Source organism: Hordeum vulgare, chromosome 6H (assembly GCF_904849725.1).
Source record: "Hordeum vulgare subsp. vulgare chromosome 6H, MorexV3_pseudomolecules_assembly, whole genome shotgun sequence".
Classification (NCBI taxonomy): domain Eukaryota; kingdom Viridiplantae; phylum Streptophyta; class Magnoliopsida; order Poales; family Poaceae; genus Hordeum; species Hordeum vulgare.
This window is the reverse complement of record NC_058523.1, coordinates 50,658,941-50,679,864: the sequence shown is the minus strand read 5'-3', so window position 1 is coordinate 50,679,864 and position 20,924 is coordinate 50,658,941. Positions and strand designations below refer to the sequence as shown.

The 20,924-nt window shown below is 50.9% G+C and overlaps 3 protein-coding genes across 3 annotated transcripts; 1 reads left to right on the top strand and 2 right to left on the bottom strand.

Moving 5' to 3' along the window:
* Positions 1–3,755: 3,755 nt before the first annotated feature.
* LOC123404236 (leucine-rich repeat extensin-like protein 7) lies at positions 3,756–6,459 on the top strand. Its single transcript, XM_045098150.1, has one exon. It carries the CDS (start codon positions 4,042–4,044, stop codon positions 6,202–6,204), a length of 2,163 nt encoding a protein of 720 aa, XP_044954085.1. The 5' UTR covers positions 3,756–4,041; the 3' UTR covers positions 6,205–6,459.
* Positions 6,460–8,142: 1,683 nt separating this feature from the next.
* LOC123404234 (delta-aminolevulinic acid dehydratase, chloroplastic-like) lies at positions 8,143–12,064 on the bottom strand. Its single transcript, XM_045098148.1, has 12 exons — positions 11,714–12,064; positions 11,505–11,616; positions 11,324–11,397; positions 10,977–11,045; positions 10,811–10,894; positions 10,647–10,716; positions 9,880–9,935; positions 9,672–9,793; positions 9,481–9,552; positions 9,303–9,384; positions 9,128–9,205; positions 8,143–8,589 (listed from the first exon to the last, which is right to left on the bottom strand). The coding sequence occupies exons 1-12, from the start codon at positions 11,993–11,995 to the stop codon at positions 8,419–8,421; spliced, it is 1,272 nt and encodes a 423-aa protein (XP_044954083.1). The 5' UTR covers positions 11,996–12,064; the 3' UTR covers positions 8,143–8,418.
* Positions 12,065–12,310: 246 nt separating this feature from the next.
* Positions 12,311–18,293, bottom strand: LOC123404235 (guanine nucleotide-binding protein subunit gamma 2-like). The gene is made up of 4 exons (XM_045098149.1): positions 17,734–18,293; positions 12,963–13,015; positions 12,826–12,870; positions 12,311–12,727 (listed from the first exon to the last, which is right to left on the bottom strand). Exons 1-4 carry the CDS (start codon positions 17,971–17,973, stop codon positions 12,625–12,627), a joined length of 441 nt encoding a protein of 146 aa, XP_044954084.1. The 5' UTR covers positions 17,974–18,293; the 3' UTR covers positions 12,311–12,624.
* Between the last annotated feature and the right edge of the window lie 2,631 nt (positions 18,294–20,924).

Genomic DNA, 20,924 nt, shown 5'->3' with positions numbered 1-20,924 from the left:
AAATTCTACACCAAATCCATATGCTACACGTTTCAATCCGACTTACGGATAATAATCTACGGACGATCTAATAACCATCTATTTTTTTGGAACTTATTAATTCCGAAAAATAACCTGATATACTAATGGGCCTAACGGGGCGCAAGATAAATTAACACCGCATTGTGCAAAAAAAAGAAGGCTCGGGTGTTGGCTCACTTTGGGCCGGCCCGTTTGGTGGAGAGGCAGGCCGGCTCGGCTGCTGGAGCAATCAAGGCCCACGCGGGGCGAGGGCGCTGCTGGCCTGGATCGGCAGAGGGGCGTCTGGGCCGTCCCAGCTGGGCCGGCTCAGGCAGGAGCTGGCGCCCTGGGCTGCTGGCGCAGGAGCGGCCCACGCTGGGGTTGGCGAGCGTACAGCAACTCCCGTCGGGCTCCTCCCGAGCGGGAGCCACAGGCAGCTGCGGCGGCGAAGAACACGACGGCAGCAGGCATCGGCGGGGATGGAGGCGGGCGCCTCCGACGGTCGGTGCAGGCGGCCGGTTCCGGCGTAGGCCGGCCGGATCTGGCGCGGGAGGCCGGCGGGGAGCCGAGGCACGGCGTGGGGCGGCGGCCATGGCGGCGGCTGCGGGCCGGTGCTGCAGGTCTCCGGCGAGGAGAGCTTCGCGCTGCGAGCAGGCGACGGGAGGCGAACGGGACGGCCGGCGGGCGTCGCCGGAGGCGCGGGGCACGGCAGCTCGGGCTGCTGCGGGCAGGAGGCGGCGGACGACGGCGAAGGCGCGGGAGCTCGGGCTAGGGTTAGCCTCGGGCCGAGATGGGCTCCGGCGGGCCTGACCCGGGCTCGGGCGGGCCCGGCGGCTGGAGGTGGGAGAGAGAGGTGGGAGGCTGCGCTAGGGTTAGGTGAGGGCACGGTTTTCGAGGCAGAGGGGTTGGTTGTCCAAAATTAGGAGGAGGGTCTATTTATAGACAAACGGGGGGCTATGTTAGCCGGAATTTCGTTCCGGATCCAACCGTGCGGTCGGATTCGGACGATTCCGAACGCGGGAATGGGTACGCGGCCGTGTAGAGGGGATATCCGGAGATGAGAGGGAAAACGGGCGGCGCGGCAACGAATTTTTAAAAACACCGACAGACGTCCGTCGGTGGACCGAATACGGTGCCGCTACGGTCGACCGTTCGGGTACGAGACGGACTCCGATCGCGACGAAATTCGACAGGCGGCCTAGCTATAATAAAATAACACCGCACGTCAAATCCCAACCCGATCAGAGAAAGTTTTAAACGCACTTTAAAAACAGGGTTTCGACGGTGCCGCGGGCGCGTGCGTGTGCGGTCGGGCTCAGAACGGGCAACGACAAGAACCGGCAACTACTAACGGATGCAAGTTTTGAAAACTGGCGGCACGAAGATGCCGATGTGATGCAGATGATGCGCATGATGCGATGATGATGCGACAAATAAAATAAATCACACGACGAAAACGGAAAGGAAAGGGAATCTTCTGGAACGTCGGCATCGGGCTGTCACACAACCCTAGTCACATCACCCTGACGAACCGCGTCAGTGCCATCATCACCAAAGGTACAACTACAGTGCTGCAAGTACCGCTGACCAGACTGAAGTGAGGCTATAGTGGAGGGGACGTGCCACTGATCATTGCCGACTGCGGCCAACCGAGACGGCACAGTGACGAGCACGCCCCTGTCCACTCCATTACCTACCCCGACGTGGTCTACAATGCAGCCGGCCGTACGATGACCGAAGCCGGCTACGCAAGGCGACGCGCATAACGCGGCGCACGCCACCACGTAGCAAGCATGAACCAATGGCGATGCTTGGCCGGCGGGCCCCACCACCAGGCGGGACCCAGCAGCCGGCGGGCCCCCACTTGAGACAAGACTTGTACAGCCAGTGGGCCCCCTGGCTGGCTCCCGAGGCTGCCACTCGGGTCCCCCTAGTACCTTCTATCGCTATTGTAAGCCAGGGGTTGGCCTATAAAACCCCCTGCCCCCCCCCCCTCATGCAGGGGTTGACCGATCACACACTCACACACACATAGGAGGGGAAAATATAGCTCCTAGCTCCTTCTTCTTCCTCCCGCATACAGCTCTAGGAGCATATGGTATCCCAAGCCGGATCATCAACCAACTCAAGCAGGACTAGGGGTGTTACCTCCCACGGAGGGCCCCGGACCTGGGTACTTCGTGTGTCTCGCATCGCTCGTTCCCAATCCCGTCTCCGGAGCCCGACGGCGTCATTTCAGTCCCAACCACCTACGATTAGACACCCCATGGCATCTGTCGTGAGAGAACGACGACACAATCCATTGTTCAAACATGAGAAATTCCGATGTCGTTTCCTTATGGCTAGGCATGTTTTCAACCGGATTCGAGAGGGGGTGGTCGGATACGATGACTACTTCGAGTGCAAAGAGGATGCCATTGGAAAGATTGGCTTCTCATCTTATCATAAATGCACTGCATCCATCCGGATGCTTGCTTATGGAATACCTGGTGATCTTATCGATGAGTACATCCGTATGAGTGAGTCTACGTGCCTAGAGTCGTTGTACAGATTCCGTAAGGTTGTGATTGAAGTATTTGGCCTTGAGTACTTGAGAGAGCCGACTGTTGCACACACAGCCCGATTGTTGGCGACCAATGCCAGTCGGGGCTTCCCAAGGATGCTTGACATCATAGACTGCATGCACTAGGTATGGAAGAACTGCCCTTCTGCTTGGCAAGGCCAATACAAGGGCCATGTCAAGGCTTGCACTGTCATACTTGAGGTCGTGGCCTCTCAAGATATCTGGATCTGGCATTGCTTCTTTGGCATGGCCAGATCACACAATGATATCAACGTGCTTCAAACACCGTCTCTGTTTGCAAGGCTTGTTGAAGGCAACAGCCCGCCGGTCAATGTTAACATCAATGGTCACAACTACAACAAATGATACTATCTAGCTGACGGAATCTATCCACGGTGGTCCACTATTGTGAAGACAACCTCCAACCCTGTCGGAGAGAAGAGGAAAAGATTTCCCCAAAAGCAAGAGGGTGCTAAGAAGGATGTCGAGCATGCCTTTGGTGTTCTGCAATCTCAATGGGGCATAGTTCGGTATCTTGCTAGAACTTGGAGCACCAAGAAGTTGTGTGAAGTGATGGCTGCTTCTGTGATCATGCCCAATATGATCGTAGAAGATGAGCGTCCGGAACGTCTCCACGATCAAGGGTTTGAGTTTCAGGGTGACAATGTGGTGCCTCAGCATGGCGGAGAAGCGGGCATCCTTTGCACAGTTCACCCAATTTCATCATGAAATGCGTGATTTGGAAACTCATATTCAGTTGCAAGATGATCTGGTTGAGCACATGTGGGATCATGTTGGCAATCAATATGTGTATCTTGTAGACAACTTAATTATTATTGGGCTTGCAAAACTTTCCTATATTTTATTTTCAGTTGTGAAACTATGTTATATCATTTGCTTTTGAAGAATATGCAAAATGTTTGTATTTGTTAAAAATCGACGGCCAACCGGACACGCGGACAAATATGGATCGATGCGTTTAACGCGTTGCCGACCCAAATTATAAATCGAACGACACAAAACCAACCCACGATCTAAATAAACGAAAAACAAATAAAATCACCGTCCGTTTCGGTCGGGCTGTTGGAGTTGCTCTCATCAATCCAGAAAAATACTATTTTGAGTGGTAGTGAACAAAAATCTGCGGAACCCCACACGTTAAAACGCGGCCCGTTTTTCCCTTCCCGGCGACCGACGCCGCGCCAGCCAGCCAGGCCAGCCGTCATCCACGAGCCGCGTCGTCGCAGCATCATATCATAGTTCGTAGCAGCTGCCCCATGTGATCACTCCCTCTCGTCCCATGTGACCCGCCCTGAATGCCACTGCCCTCACACCTCATCACCACGCTCCCCCACTTGTTCATCTCTCCCTCCCCTCCTCCGTGATCCCGACCTCCCTCACCCTCGCCGTCAGCTCGCCTCCCTTGCTTGCATCCACCTACATTCCCCATCCTTCCCAGATCACAGCCCAAGCCAACCATGATCCGGCGCGGCATGCCGCCGCCGCTCCTGCTGCTGCTGCTGGCGCTGGCCGGCACAGCGGCGGCGCAGCAGGAGGGCAACGTGCCGGAGCAGTACGCGGCGTCGCTGGCCACCCGCTTCGACGCGCCGGCGTCGTGGCCGTTCCCCAACCCGCGGCTGCGGGCCGCCTACGCCGCGCTGCAGGCCTGGAAGCAGACGGCCATCTTCTCCGACCCGTCCAACTTCACCGCCAACTGGCAAGGCCCCGACGTGTGCGCCTACACCGGCGTCTACTGCGCGCCGGCCCCCTCCGCCTACGGCGCGGTGACCGTGGCCGGGATCGACCTCAACCACGCCGACATCGCGGGCTACCTTCCCGCCTCCCTCCCGCTCGGCCTCCCGGACCTGGCGCTGCTCCACCTCAACTCCAACCGCTTCTGCGGGGTGGTGCCGGACACCTTCCGCCGCCTGCGCCTCCTCCACGAGCTCGACCTCAGCAACAACCGCTTCGTCGGTGCCTTCCCGGAGGTGGTGCTCGCGCTGCCGTCCTTGAAGTACCTCGACCTCCGCTTCAACGACTTCGAGGGCGCCATCCCGCCCGCGCTCTTCGACCGCCCGCTCGACGCCATCTTCCTCAACTCCAACCGCCTGCGTCGCCCCATCCCCGCCAACCTCGGCAACTCGCCGGCCTCCGTCGTCGTGCTCGCGCACAACAGGCTCGGCGGGTGCATCCCGCCCTCCATCGGGAAGATGGCGGAGACGCTCAACGAGATCGTGCTCATCGACGACCAGCTCACCGGCTGCATCCCGCCGCAGGTCGGGCTGCTCAAGAAGGTGACGGTGTTTGATGTCAGCGGGAACCGGCTACAGGGGGCGCTCCCCGCGGCCATCGGCGGGATGGCCGCCGTCGAGGAGCTCGTCGTCGCCGGGAACCTCTTCGAGGGCGCCGTGCCGGCCGCCGTCTGCGGCCTCGCCGGGCTCAAGAACTTCACCTACACCGACAACTTCATCACCTCGCGCCCGAGCTGCAAGCAGGCCACCGCCGACGGCGCGTGGAACTGCATCTCCGGCGCGCCCGCACAGCGCCCGCCGGCTCAGTGCGCCGCCGCAGCCTCCCACCCGTTCGACTGCAGCAAGGCGCAATGCCAGTTCTCGGCGTACACTCCTGCCACTCCCGCGCCCGGTGGTGGCAAGCCTTCCGGCCCGTCGTACCCGTCGCCGCCGTCAAGCACGACCACTCCGTCGTCCCACTCGCCTCCCAAGGGCTCCGGCACGCCGTCATACCCCTCGCCGCATCAGGGATCCACCACCCCGTCCTACCACTCGCCACCTCAGGGATCCACCACGCCATCGCCACCAGGCTCAACCACGCCGTCGTACCCGACACCACCGTCCAGCTCCAGTACCCCGTCGTACCACTCGCCGCCTCAGGGATCCACCACGCCATCGCCACCAGGCTCAACCACGCCGTCGTACCCCACGCCACCGTCCAGCTCCAGCACCCCGTCGTACCACTCGCCGCCCCAGGGATCGACCACGCCATCGTCACCAGGCTCAACCACGCCGTCGTACCCGACGCCTCCGTCGAGCTCCAGCACCCCGTCATACCACTCGCCGCCCCAGGGATCCTCCACGCCATCGCCACCAGGCTCAACCACGCCGTCGTACCCGACGCCTCCGTCCAGCTCCAGCACCCCATCATCCCACTCACCGCCGCAGAGCACGCCGGGGACCCCGTCGTACCCGTCTCCTTCGTCAGGCACCCCGACGCCAGTAGGAGGCCACGCGCCGCCTCCCCCGACCTCGGCCGACAAGCCAGACGGCCGGTACGCGCCGCCCCCGGGCTCGTACGGCCCCACGACGCCCTCCGGCTCGACGCCACCTTCCTCCGGCAGCCACCAGCCGCCGTCGCCGCCCACGGAGTACCCCGGCTACGCGCTGCCTCCCCACTCGTCAGGGACCCCATCGACCACGCCTCCATCACAGACGCACCCAGGCACACCGTCTTCCCCGTCGGGGCCAACAACGCCGTCCACGCCCGAGCACTGCGCGCCGCCGTCCAAGGGCAGCAGCACCGGCGACCACGGGCACGGGCACCCGACGCCGACGCCGACGCCGTTCCCGCCGGTGTACGGCGTGGCATACGGGTCGCCGCCGCCGCCGATGAAGCCGTACAACTAACTCTTCCTGGTCCATCGCCGGAGCAGCCAACACACCGCACCGCCGCCAGTATAATACCTCACCTCCCTCTGCCATGGACTGCCATTGCCAGTAGTATTTTTTCCACCTTGGGTTTTTCCATCTCTTCTTCCTTCTTCTTAATTTGTTGCGACGAGTGTTTGATCCACGATCTTACAGAGATCGGATGGAGTTGAAAGAGGCCCCCTCCTATGTATTCTTTCTGCCCGGATTTATTAAATTAATTTGGATGTGTAATCAATGAGCCTATTACATCACGATCGATGATCAAAACTGTGCTTCCCAAACTGGAAATGGGTTGATTGCTCGTAGAGGACAAGGCAGCGATGAAAATGATATGGAGAATGTTGGGCATCAATTTGCTCTTTCTCCTTGTTCGTTCCTTCAGATCGAAATGCTCCCCGTTCGAAAGAGGAATTGGATCAAGATGAGAATGCGGTGCTTGCGGGGGAGCAGGCAGGCGCAGGTGCGGGTCGCACACCGCCACACGGGTTGGTCTGCTCCCTACCTCATCAGTCATCACAACTGCTGCACATGAAAAGGCCATGGTATTTTCCGGGCTCACGCAGCTGGGCGGGGCGATGCGTGCTGCAATAGATCAGACATCCATTCCATGATGATTCCATCCGTCCGTCCACCACCTTGTTGTTGTTGTACTTGTCGTGGGGGGGAGGGGGAAGAGGACAAGGTACGTACGTGCATGGTGGGCCCGGCACGGCCACATCACGCATGGGTAGACGGCATTGGCCATTGGCGACGCGCCAAGAGCTAGGCTAGGCAGCCGGGGTAGGGACAAGTCGTGTCGCTGTCGGTGCCGATCGATCCATGGGATGGGATCCACACCACACACAGGCGAGGAAGGAGACGCACAATGGCCGACTGAGCGAGCGAGCGAGACTGTGAATGGCGAGGAAGTGGCTGGTGGGTGCTGCTGCAGTGCTGCCTGCTGGGCATCATCGTGGGGCGGCGGCAGATCCAAGAAAAAATAACACTAATAAGTTGTACAGTAGTACGGACATCTTGTAAACATGCAGTAACACGTGTTTTCAGATGGGATTCCGAAAGGAAATGTGTAGTTCGATGGGTAGGAAAAAAGATACATGTCCAACGGAGCAAAATACACATTTGGATTTGGTCATGACCTGCCATTTGCCAAATGCTAGTAAAGAAGAAGAAAGCAAGCAGTGAGCCAGTGTCCAGTGACCGGGTGTTGGTTTGGGGGGCCTTGGGTCAACTGGGTCCGCCTCAACAACAACTAGTGTTGACCTGCCCTTGCTCTCATGATCTGATCTGGCGATCCCGGCCCGTAGCGACAACCATCTTAGCTACAGTACTTCTCAACAAGTGTATCCGGGCATTTTGATCTGTTGATGAAGCAAATGGTGGCAAGAATACGAGTGCACGACATAGGAGGCATGTGTGTTCGGTTAACCAAACACATGGCATGAAAATAGTCAAACAAGAAACGAGGAGAGCTGAGAGCTGAGATTATATTTTCATTTCTGCGAGGAAAATATAGCGCAGTACTACTCCTCCTAGCAGGCAGTGTGAAATGGTTCTACTCTCTCTTTCCTAAAATAAATGACTCAACTTTATACTAAATTTAGTATAAAGTTGAGTTCAGAGTAAAAACGAGCCAGTGTGAAAATTAATGATAGGAGCGGTGATTGTGCAGATGCTGTCTGGTTCTGGATGTGCTTGTGCTATTGTATGCGCTGCAGGGGTTGTGCCGTTGTGCGTGTGTGAATACCAGAGACAATATGGAAGCAGAGCACTCAGTGGGGGCAGGGGGACGGTGCCCCCAGGTCGCGTGCAATTAAAAAAAAAGAGACGGTGATGTCACCGGAACGTCAAGCTGACGCATGCGTGTAACCCGGCGGCACAGCCCACGCAGGCATGCCTGCCAGGCCCGTCTGTCAGTGATCACGAACGAGCGTCTCCTTATTGCAAACCTCTCATCAGTTCTAAAACCCCCCTCAAAAAATCAGTTAGTCGATTAATAACTGTCTAAAACTGAGTGAAAATAATGTACTCAGGACAAAGCCTCGTTAATTACACCGAACCGAAGCCAGTAATAAACCTCCATCTACCGGAGAGCATGGCCGCGCCGCACCACTGGATAAGCCTCCACGCTCTGCAATGCAGTGATACGCCATGGCCATGGTACCACTACAAGAAACTGACTTCCGTGATGAGCTACGGCCGCTTGGTGCCGCAGAGGACGTTGGCGGCCTGGCGGGCGAAGTAGGTGAGGATGATGTCGGCGCCGGCGCGCCGGAGGCACAGCAGCGACTCCATCATCACCTTCTCCTCGTCCACCATCTTCAGCACGCCGCCGGCCTTGATCATCGAGTACTCGCCTGACACCTGAAGACGGCAAGCGTCATGCGGTTACAAACAAGGTGACATTGATCTTTTTAACAGAGTGGTACATCTCAAATGATTAGTACGGACGTTAATGTCCGAGCAGGCAATATGCATTGGGGAACGTGAGAATTGACACGTTCAAGGGGATTCCCAGGGGTGGTGTTATAGACATGGACAGGGTTCAAGGGAAGGCCAAAATCTATTTATGAGAAAACCATATCGAAAAATGCCTAGATTTGCTTATTGCTGAAGACCATTTGTCCGCCAGTGCTTTGTTAATGTTAAACATCATCAAGCTAAATCTAACTTTGGGTAAAGAGACAACAACAAGATAAATCTTTGTGCGCAGCAATTAGCAGACTGTATTATGCAGTACAATGTGACCCTGAAGGCCGAAGATATCCCCTCTTCAGGGAAAAAAACATATAGCCCTGAAAATGGCTTTATTGATAACTTTGCACTAACGGCAAGAAAATAGTTTCTACTTTCGGGTGAAATATGGAAGATACAGTTGCAGGTAAAAAGATTGCAAATTAACCTGGTATGCAGCAATTGGCAAGGCTGAATTATCCCGTAGAAGTCGGATAATATCAAGGTATGGTAATCCGGGTTTCACCTGCCATATGTCAACATGGCTCTTAGTACATGACACAAGCAATGAAGCGTAAGGACTTTGATAATCTGGCACCCTGTGTACACAGTAACGGAATTACCAGAAGAATATCAGCTCCTTCTGCCTCATCTGCTGCAGTTTCTATAAGGGCTTCTCTGTAGTTGGCTGGGTTCATCTGATAACTTAAGAATCGACAGAACGTGTACTAGGTCACTTAGATATAATGATTTTAAATTGTACACTGGATGAAACTACGAACTTTAAGGTTAGGTACATACGTCTTCTTGTCTCCAAATCGTGGATTTGAATCCAAAGCTTCACGGAATGGACCATAAAACGAACTAGCATACCTGCAGTCACATATCACGTACATCATACATGCCATCGCACTTGCATTTTAAAATGCAGGAGAGAGGAAATTATCAGATAATAAGATGACAATAGGTTCTATTTCGGGATAGATGTGTACTTTGCAGTGTAGGACATGATGGAGACATCATGGAAACCCTCTGCATCTAATGCAGCCCGAATCGCCCCAACACGACCATCCATCATGTCACTAGGACTGACAACATCAGCACCAGCTCGAGCCTATTTAGCAACAGCAACATTTCCTATAAGTTTGTTTTCAAAAATATACTAAGGCATGACTACAAGGTAGATTCCAGAAAGGGAACCTGGGAAACTGCCTGCTTGCACAGCTGATGAACTGTTTCATCGTTCATGATGACTCCTGGAATGGGATAAAGGCCAACAATTAGGTGGAAGCATGCCTATCCATAAATACAATTTAACGAGAGAAAAAGAAGATATTTGTGCCAATGTACATTTGTTGATACGAAATACTAAAATGGAATACACATCCAAGTGACTCAACATGCAAATATATTAGTCATGGAAATTAATGTCCTCATCTCATATGCAAACGGGTGAAACTACAACTGTCTTTTTCTTTAAATGTACAAGTTTAAAAGTAACATATCAATGTTCTATCTTTCATTTTTAAACAAACAGCATCAGGCCAATTGAACGTTCATCGAACTCATCTATCAGTCACATAAAGTCCACCAAAGCTGCTTGATTCAGAAAACATAAATCAATATCAATCCCACAAACTACGATGTAAAATGTAAAAACTGCCATCTCCAATAAAAATCATCCAACACAATCCAAAAAAAAAAAGAGGCTGAGGCCCAGAGTGAACAAGGGATACTCTAATAGTGAAACTCAAGCATGAACAGAAAGGGGTACACAGTTTTTTTTATCATCATTCTTCTAAATCAGGTCAGTTACTGGTCTGAATAGAATTTGATAATGGAGTTTTTTTTAATAGGTACGACAGTACAGCAGTAGCATTAATATGATTAATATCTCAAATAAACTTCTCAAGATATCACTACCGCAATGAACTCTGAGAGCAAATCTGCAAGGAATAAATTCTGACCATCTTCTCTCACAATGCCATCATGACCATCAGAAGAATATGGATCCAAAGCAACATCAGTGTAGATAACCTAAACGAGTAGTATGATGGGAATCGAACATGTTAGCATTTAGCATAAATGATGTAATGAAACAATGACTGTTCAAATGAAACACATGACTCACAATGTCAGGGTATTTATCCTTGAGCAAACGGATTGTTCGAGGCACTAAACCATTATCATTATATGCCTCATCTCCTGTTTGAGTCTGATGGACAAGGAAGGCAATATTATTCCATAAAGCCGACGCAATTCAATTAGACGAAAAGAATTTATGTTTCTGGCAAGACCTTTAATCCATCAGGAACCTTCGGGAATAGCACAAAGCTGTTAACACCAACATCCCGTGACTTGTAAACCTGTGAAAATAGCAGCTCAACAGAACTGTTTTCTTCGGTCACAAATGTGTCTGAAGACAGATGTAGCTAACTAAGCCTAGAAAAAGAGATATGCCAATAGTTACTATTTTTTCAGCGCATTACTAACTATCATTGTAATATGGAATTATGGATACACGTGCATTGTTTCTGGTATGGTGATGTTGAAGCTGAATATATGGACAGCAATGTCCTTACTCGTCACCTAATGTATCATGATTCAGGGCACCAAATCATGTAAATTGCGGTGAGCTCGGTACCTCTTCCAGAAGCCCGTGCCTCCATCCAAGCCTGAAGCACCCAGGCATAGCTCCAATGGGAGTGTCTTCTTCACCTGCACATCAGTACCAAAATACTACCAATGAGCCAAACTGTAACCCACCAATCTCAGTTATGCTTGCGCGGTTGCACCAACCATGTTCCAGTATCCCAATCACCGACCTTCATGGATGAACAGGGGGAGGACGAGGTTCGCGGGGGTAATGCTGGTCTCCTGGAACGCTGCCCGGAGCGCCGGCGACCTCCGGTTCCGGCGAGGGCGCTTCGCCATGTCCTGCACACACGTCAAACAAACGCACAATTCAGCACAGCGATTGAAACCTGGAACTCGTTGGTCAGGTGCCCGGATGAGAGGGGATGTCGTCACGTACGAGGGGCCTGATCTCCGGGGTGCCGCTGGGGGCCTGCGGCCTGGTCGGCGGCGGCGCGGCGGGGAACTTCCCGGCGACGGCGTCCGCCTCGCACTCCTCGATGGTCCTCCCCGACCGCGCCTGGACGACCGCCGCGGCGCCGTCCCTCTCGGCGCTGGCCCTCGCAGCCACGGGCCTGGCTCTCGGGACGGGCCGCAGCGAAGAGGTCCTCCGAGCGTGCTGCACATTGGCGCCGACGACGGCGACGGCGACGGCGGGGGTGAAGGCCACGGTGGAGGCCATGGCAGGTTGAGGTTGGCGAGGAGCGAAGAACCGAAGACTGGATGTGGATGGATGATGGCCCTCACGGGAGAGGGTCGAGACTTGTTGTGCTGTTGCGGGTACATGATCCAAGTTGACCCCTGCAAGCTGGTCCCACATGTCAGCGAGAGATGCCTCAGGTGTAGTCTTACATGCAGTCCCCATGCAACAGTGTGAGATGGTGGACCCAATATTTTACACAACCATGTTTTGAGATATTATATGCATGAAAAGTATATATATATATATATAAAAAGAGAAGTAACGAAATCGCACGAAATGCGGTGCTTCAGCAAATTTCGACAAAATAAGATGCACATGAGAAATTTTGCTCCAAGGTCAACAAACTTGCCCAAAGTACAGGACCATTTTGCTCCAAGACCACAAGAATCAAACATAGCTGGTCAGCACCTGAGGAAGATGAATTACAGGACTATTTTCTGAACAGCAATCGTCAGGACTAATGAGGATACATTCATGTTTTTGTTAGGGATTACATACATAACAATTCTCAGGAAAACTGGGTTGTATTCCGTTGCCAGGCCAACGACGGACCATACGGATCAGGGGCGATTGAATCTGCACACAGCTTGTCTCAGCTTCCGTGAAAGCTAGGCGAAATCGGAGCCTTTGGATTGCCACCATTTGTTGCTGCGAGAGCTTCGCACGCGCTGGAACCACCTGTCCCATGAAGAGTTCTCCGGGCTACTTGTGCTGCAAAAACATGGCGGTGTTACACTCTGCGGGTGTGCTCATACGGTCAGATTTCGTAGGGTGAGGTACTAGCAAGAATAAGATGTGGTGGCACTTACATTGGAAGAAGCGGGTCAGGCTTTCCTTCAGTACTAGTGATCACCCTGGCTTACTCAAAGAGAAAAAACAATCACAAACTGGAATATAAGGGCGAGGGGGAACACGAACATATGTGATAATACTCGATATTACTTACTCTCGGCATGCCGCAGATGCAGGTTCCATGGTTTCAAGCTCATTCAATTCATCCTGCGTCATGTACACAAAACGCAATATACATCAGAGATCATTATTTCAACCTGTGGGGTAGCAATGCTAATGATCAAAATTATAATTGAGCTTCTTCCCTAAAGGATGCTAGATCAGTTATTATGGTTACACCCTTGTTCATCTAATTAGTATTGGAGATCGGGCGTGTCTGACTCCCACCCCCGTGTCGACCTCCTCTAGCGGCTCGGGGGAAACCCTAAATCCACCACTGCCTCCCATCCCTCCCCTTGCTGCCCCCTATGGGGCTCCCCGGCAAAGTCCAGCTGGCTTCGGGGACGGCGGCAGCAAGGCGTTCTTCTGTCGGTGCGACGGCTTCCAGAGGCTTGGCCTCGTTCGTCAGGTGGCAGCCGGATTTCGGGCTGGATTCAGCCAAGACCGTGTGGTGGCGGGGATGCTGGCCATCGACACGTGGAGAGCCCATCAAGGCTTGGTGCGACAACCTTGCTCGAGATGATGAAGCGCCGAGGCAAGGTTGCGGTGGTGGCTGCTGCGGTCCGGCCAAATCCAAGCCCGTCCGGACCAGAGGAGGATGGGCAGGTTGCGACGCGTAGTGGTGGAGGTTGGAGGTGACGCTCCTCCGTCGTGCCTCCGGTAGGTGTGCGGCGGCGGCGGCGGGCGAGGCCGGCCAGATCTGGGCCCTTCCTGGCCCGTGGCTGGTGCGAGTGGTGGTGCGGACCGCGGCGTGTGGTGCAGATGTCGATGCTTCGTCGTGCTCCGGTCTGGATGTGAGGAGGGGCAGCTCCAGATCAGCTGGTGGGTGCGTCCGGGGTGCTATCCCCGACGTAGGTATGCAATTTCTCCAGACGTAAGTCTTGCTCTTGGCCGGTGATAACAACGCCCGTGGGTGTTGTTTCCTTGTTGAAGGCCTCACCGAGGAGATCTTGCACCTCTCTCGTCTTCGAGTTCGGTCTCCGGGTGAAAACCAAGATCTGCCTTGTTGGATCGGAGATGACGGTGTCCTTCACGTTGTTTCTTTGTTGGAAGCATCACTATGGAGATTTTACCTCTTGATGGGAGCACATTGTTTGTGGTAAGGTGTCTAGTTCGGAGTTGGCGGTGGCGGCGTGGTGATAGGGTCTGCGGTGGCGTGTCCGTTGGGGCTTGCTGTTGGTCGGCGGTGTTTGGACATTGGAGCACTCTTGGCATGCAGACAACGCCAAACAAGCCATGTTGGTTGTCCTCTTGCTACCGGAGCGGCACATGTCTACTCCTCTGCGGATATGTCTTCTCTCTCTAGTGTAAACATACTTGTTACTACTTTTAGCCTAACATCTAAATAAACATGGCTGTAAACAGAAAGAGTGACTTCCGAATCTTCGAACCTCTTTTGTTTTTGATTGGTATACTGTGAAGAAACATGATTGTGAAAAACAGACCAGATTAGTCTGATCATAATCTGGTGGACATTGGTACAAATTCATTATGATGACCAATTCCAGGACCTCACTAAAATCTGGGCAAAAATCGTTGGTATGATGGGGTAAAGATCACAGCCTGCCATAACTCCTTGAAGAATCCAATATGGAAGAGAGGAATGATAAAGGAGAGTAGATACAAGGTTCCACTAAAGAGAGGAAAAGAATTTAGAGGTTAGAATTCTTTCTGGAAAAAATTATGTTATCTATTCATGGTAAAAGGAGAGTAGATACGAGGTAATGGAAAAAAAAAAGATTCTTGTGCCAGAGATAGAAACTAAAAGGCAGGGACAACGTGGACAATCATAGCAAACACTTCAACATTTATACGTTTCAGTAGCAACTTCCTTAAAGTATCACACAGACAACTTCCAGATAACTCTCCGTCCAGCAGAAATATGCATGCTTTGACAGGTCAAAGTGTGAAAAGGAGAATCATTTTTTCTAAATGACGTTCGTTAGACTTTATTACCCTGCTGGCCCCTCCAAACACTTATTTTACACTTTGATGCCATCATGCAGGCATTAACAGAGTCAGAAAACTGGTGCTACAATACGCTATATCAAGATATGTACACCACCGTGACACACGAGACAGGACACCGCTAGCGTGGATGATTGGCTGTTTTAGGCTTTTAGCTATCCACCGGTCCTAGGTCCGAAACAGGTGGATGATTGGCTGTTTTAGGCTTTTAGCATCTTTATATTCCCTGTTCCGATTTTCTTATTTTCTTCCTGGCTAGGCTTCTTATTTTCCGATTTTCTTTGTGTTTTAAGCAGGGTTTTTGAGTCGACGAGTCGTTCTGGGGTAGCGACTCTTGAATAGTCGACCCTGCAGTTGTGACTCATCGACACACTGTTGAGTGGGGGACGTGCTTGTGGCCAAATTTGTCCTCCAAGTGTGATGATACTCTGCTTTAGCCGTGAAGATGGCAGGGATCAGGGAGAAACATCTGCATCATTAATCAACACTACCAATGTATTTCTCGTTATTTCATCATGAAGATCTGTATGTAATGTACCTCTTTCTCCAGTTGATTTTGTTGGGTCCCTTTTGGTGTCTAAGTAACCAAGCCCATCACTGGACGACTCCAGTTTGCGTGTCTGTGCCTTGTATGTATGCCCATTTATGGCATGATGACCGGGCGAATAAAATAGAGCGTAATAAATCCTACAGGGCGGTCATGTTTATACATGTGTGGCTGTTGAATGTTTTGGATAGAATTTATTTCAGGTTCTACATCAGCAGTGTTTAATTTTGTAGCAAGGTGCTGTACAATATATGATGTTTCATGCACAATGCAATGAAACGAGGGCCTTGGGCCCTGTGGCTCAGAAAAAACTACAATAGAAAAAACAGCTTCCTACTTGAGCTGAAGCATCGCAGAGGTGAGAATTTGAACCCACGACGTACAGTTTGCGGAGCAGCCAATCATCTAGGCTAGCACCAGCTTCTACCACACATTGACTATCTCTATTAATATACAATACCACAGCGTCGGCCCCACCGATCCAACGGCACCTAGATAACGGTGTCTGACCTTATACGCCATGAAAGATGGTGCAACCTAGAAACACTAATCGAAGTGGCGCCACTCCCCCTAAAATTGCCAATATAAATGGCATCATTTCTCTGGGGGCAGAAGTGCAAATAAGTGTTTGGAGGGGCCAGTAGGGTAGTTAAAGCCTAAACGAAGGCCATTTAGGAAAAATAATACCGGAATGGAGGTAAATGATGTAATATCTATAAAAGGCTCCTTTGGTACTACAGCCTACTCAGTTACTAAGGACAAAGACATTTATGAATTACTTTAGATAATTATGCAGAATCCTATTATGTGCGCATAGCACAAACTGTCAACTCCTGACAGATCAGGGTACAAAGGACATGTTAATGCCTGTGGCTGTTGAATGTTTTGGATAGAATTAATTCAGGTGCTGCGTTAGCAATGGTTAATTCTGTGGTAAGGTGATGTACACTGTATGCTATTTCATGCAAAATGCAATGGAACAAGGGCCTTGTACCCTGTGACTCAGAAAAAAAATCCTACACGAAGGGGAAACTTGCTTGCTACTTGAGCTCAAGTATAGCCTTCTTATGTGTTAATGGAAATTAACGAGACATATATACATGTTGATTGCTCCAAAGTGACACATGGCCAGTGAGAATTCTAACCCATGACCAGTGTACAGTTTGTGGAGCAGCCAACTATCTAGGCTAGCACCAGCTTCTATCACACATTGAGTATATATGTCAGTATAAGATACCGCAGCGCTGGCCCCAACTGATCCTTGGCACCTAGATAACGGTATCCAACCTTATATGCCATCAAAAATGGCACGACCTACAAACACCAATTGAAGCGGCCCCGCTCCCCCATAAAAAATGCCAATATAAACGGCGCCATATCTCTGGGGGCAGAAGTGCAGGTAATTGTTTGGAGGGGCCAGTAGGGTGATTAAGTCCAAATGAAGGTCGTTTAGGGAAAATAATACTGAAACAGAGGCAAAATATGTAATATCTATAAAAAGCTCCTTTGGTACTACACACTACTCAGTTACTAAGGACAAAAACATTTATGGAGTACTCTATTTAATTACGAATATTCCTATTCCGTGCACAGAGCACAAACTGTTAGCTCCTGACGAATCGGGGTACATAGGACATGCACGGTGCTACACATAGGTAACAAACATTCACCAAGGACATCACATCTCTGCTACTTCTGTTAATGCCGTGCACAAGCTATGTCATGTGTGGCTTAGGATGGGCGGCATTGGTGAGTGGCGGACATCCAGATTCACGGGCAGTAGGTATACAAAAAAGGCATTGTAGATGCCCTGGAAACAAGGTAGTGCTACTATTACAGGTGTAGGCGTGTTGCCTAACAGTGGCATGGACCTTCACTTTACTCTATCACCAATTAGAAGGCGCCTCCAATTAGAAAGAGATCGGGTGACTCTGGCTCTCACTCTTCAATCAGCAACATTGGGAAAAAATGCGTGAAATCAAGGGGCATGCGTTTTCCTTATTTGGTGTCATGTACTCGAACAACCCTACCTATGGCAACAAACCAGGCTTGTCGATCCTACCTGTAGAAACGGCTTCTACAAGATCTAGATCGCGTTTTCTTTTGCACTGCCGAGTTGTTATACTACGAAATGTCATCGTACAGAACCAGGCTCTCGATTCAGTCCGTGCATGTTGATAAACCTAGAGCTAAGAAGGCGGGTGGACGGGGGAGGGGAGGAGGGGGTGCGGAGAGGTGGAGCCGGAAGTACCTGGAGTGACTGGAGCTCCTGGTCGAGGCGCTGGATGGCGGCGGAGAGGCGGTGCTTCCCCACGTACCCCACGCTCCTCGTCGTCGTGGTCGTCGCCGCCCCCGCGGCAGCGGGCTGCTGCTGCTGCCCAGAAGACGGCTTCGCCGCCCTCTCCTCCTCCTCCTGCCGCTGCGGCGGTTCCTCCTCCTCCCCATCCTCGTCCCGCAGCCGCCGGTCCCCTCCGTTGGCCTCCCCCCTCATCCCGGCCCGCGCTCGCCTCCCTTTCCCACCCCGCAGATCTGCCTCCGGCTCCGCCCGTGCCAGCCCCGCGGTGCGGCCCACCTACCCACCCCCCGCGTGCGCGTTTGTGCCGAGTAGAAGGAGAGCAGAGGGAGCGGGGGAGGCGTCGATCAGACGATGCGAACGAGTAGGGGCGCCATGGGCTTCGGGAGCTCGTACTTCTCCCTCCCCTTCGGGAGGTGGTCGGAGTCGGGGACGGGGGAAGCGGGAGGCAGGTAGGCGGCGACAAAATGGGAGGAGAACGGCGGGGGGGATAAGAGAGAATGGGGGGAAGACGACGACGGAGTAAAAACGAATAGAGGGGTCTGACTGGTCAACACAAGGCGCCGGTCAATGGATGGGACTTGCTGGCTCGCTGCCGGTGAAACAGAGCGCCGGACCCACTTAGCAGAGGAGAAAGAGATAGAAATGACTGATGCGGGGTCAGGGTGGACCGTGTTGTCAGTGCAATAGTTTATTTTTCTGCAAGTGCTATCATCATTCACCGGCCGGCAAGTTTAGGCATGTTTGTTTAAAAAGTCCTAAGATTTTTTTAGTCTTAATTAAAAAGTCTCTAGTCCTTACTTATTTGGTTTTAGAAACTAAACATAAAATAAAAGTTACTAAATGACATGTTAAAGACCATGTTACCCCTACTAATAGACTAGATGTTATTCAATGACATGTTAAAAGCATAACACTATTGCAAAAAGTACAAAAAAGTCCTAAAAAAGACTCGGGACTTCTTTCTTTAGTCTCAAATGCCCATTTTTAGTCCCTCCCTAAAAGTCCCTCTCGTTTGGTTTAGATGAGACTAAAAGGGATTTTTTTAGTCCATACACCCAAAAGTCCCATGTAAACAAACACCCCCTTAGTATTTTGACTCTTTTACGAAAGTTGACCCCCTAGTTTTTTTTAAAAGAATCTATTCTTTTCCAACAAGGCTCGATGACGGTAGGGTATAACAGCCTAACGTCGAGGATCCTGACGGTAGGAATGCATGCTCTATCGTAAAAAAAATTTAAGTATCGAATACAGTATGTGTTTGCATCTATCGTGAGAACCTCTGCGATAGGGTTGTATAGTAATACCGCCAATCTGTTTGGGGGTAAGGATTCATTGCGCTGATGTGGATAAGTTTTTTACCGTCAGGGACATCGGTTGTAGACTGTTATACCTAGTCCTGGGCGTTCGGTAGAAACCGAAATTTCGGTTTCTGCTATTTGGTCTTTTTTTTAATTCAGTTAGCAAAGATGAAAACCGAAATTAGTTTTAAGAATAAGCTAACCGAAATTTCGGTTAACCAACCAGTACGGTTCGGTTTCAGTTTATACTGAACAGACAATTTGTTTAGCCTCGGTATGAGTGCTTCTGGTCTCAACAACTGCTTATATCGCTAAGCGCTTTGTCCTCATCTGCATGGCTAGTCGAGGTGGGACTAAACCACCATCCCTTTTGCATGGACAATTGCACATTTAACTAGCCCACAAAAGCACGTCAGGTTGGTATGGACTTTGAAATAATATGCTCGGCCCATGCCTGTAGCTACAGAACGTGGCTCCCTAAAAAAGCTACTTGTACTATTATAACGTGGTTGGCTGGCTGCGCATTCCACGCAGGCCATAGGCCGTTAGAGCAAGTACAATAAGGTATAGTCAGGAGGCTGTGAGGATTAAAATACTATATTTTTGCTGAGTTGGATGAGAGAGAAGAGGAGAGAGAAGGGAAGCAGGCTCTTCGTGAAGAGCCAGCTCTAGAACGTGCTCCTAGGTGCCTTGTGAGAATGAAAGGTGGGCCATATATGATAAAAGTAGTACTCTTTTATAGCTAATTATTGTACAAACTAGCTATAAGATGGGCTATAAGACTGCTTATAGCCAGCAGTTGACTATACTATTAACCATGCTCTTAGTCATGGCCGGACATGCACGCGGCTGCATACAATTGACTAGACGCGTGACTGACTCCCCATGTTATTTCGGTTATTTGTTCGGTGATCAGGTATAATACCGAACCGACTAAACTCTATTCGGTTAGTAGAACAAAAAACCGAATTTGGTTGTGTGAGTGAGAAAAACCGAAAATTTGGTTTTTTCGGTTTCGGTTCGGTGTTCAGTTCATCGGTTTTTATGCCCGGGCCTAGTTATACCCTATCACTAGGGACAATAGTTGTTATACCCTACCACCATGGATACCGACGGTAGGAGATCACAAAATTATTACAAAGCAGGGTCAGATATCGATCAACTTTTGTAAAAAGGTCAAAACATGATATTTTTATTGGAGATATGCCCTAGAGGCAATAATAAATTGGTTATTATTATATTTCCTCATTCATGATAATCGTTTATTATCCATACTATAATTGTATTGATTGGAAAATCAAGTACATGTGTGGATACATAGACAAACACAATGTTCCTAGTGAGTCTCTGATGGACTAGCTCGTTAATCAAAAGATGGTCAAGGTTTCGTGGCCATAGACTTGAGTTGTCATTTGATAACGGGATCACATCATTAGAAGAATGATGTGATGGACAAGACCCAAACTATGAACGTATCATATGGTCATGTCAGTTTATTGCTATCATTTTCTGCATGTCAAGTATCTCTTCGATGACCATGAGGTCGTGTAACTCACTGACATCGGAGAAGTATCTTATGTGTATCAAACGTTGCAACGTAACTGGTGACTATAAAGGTGCTCTACATGTGTCTCCGAGGGTGTCTATTGGCATGGATCAAGAATGAGATTTGTCACTCCGTGTGACGACGAGGTATATCACGGCCCACTCGGCAATACAACATCACAACAAGCTTGCAAGCAATGTGACTAAAGAGTTAGCCACGTGATCTTGTATTACAGAACGAGTAAAGAGACTTGTGGGTAACGAGATTGAACTAGGTATGCAGATACCGACAATCGAATCTCG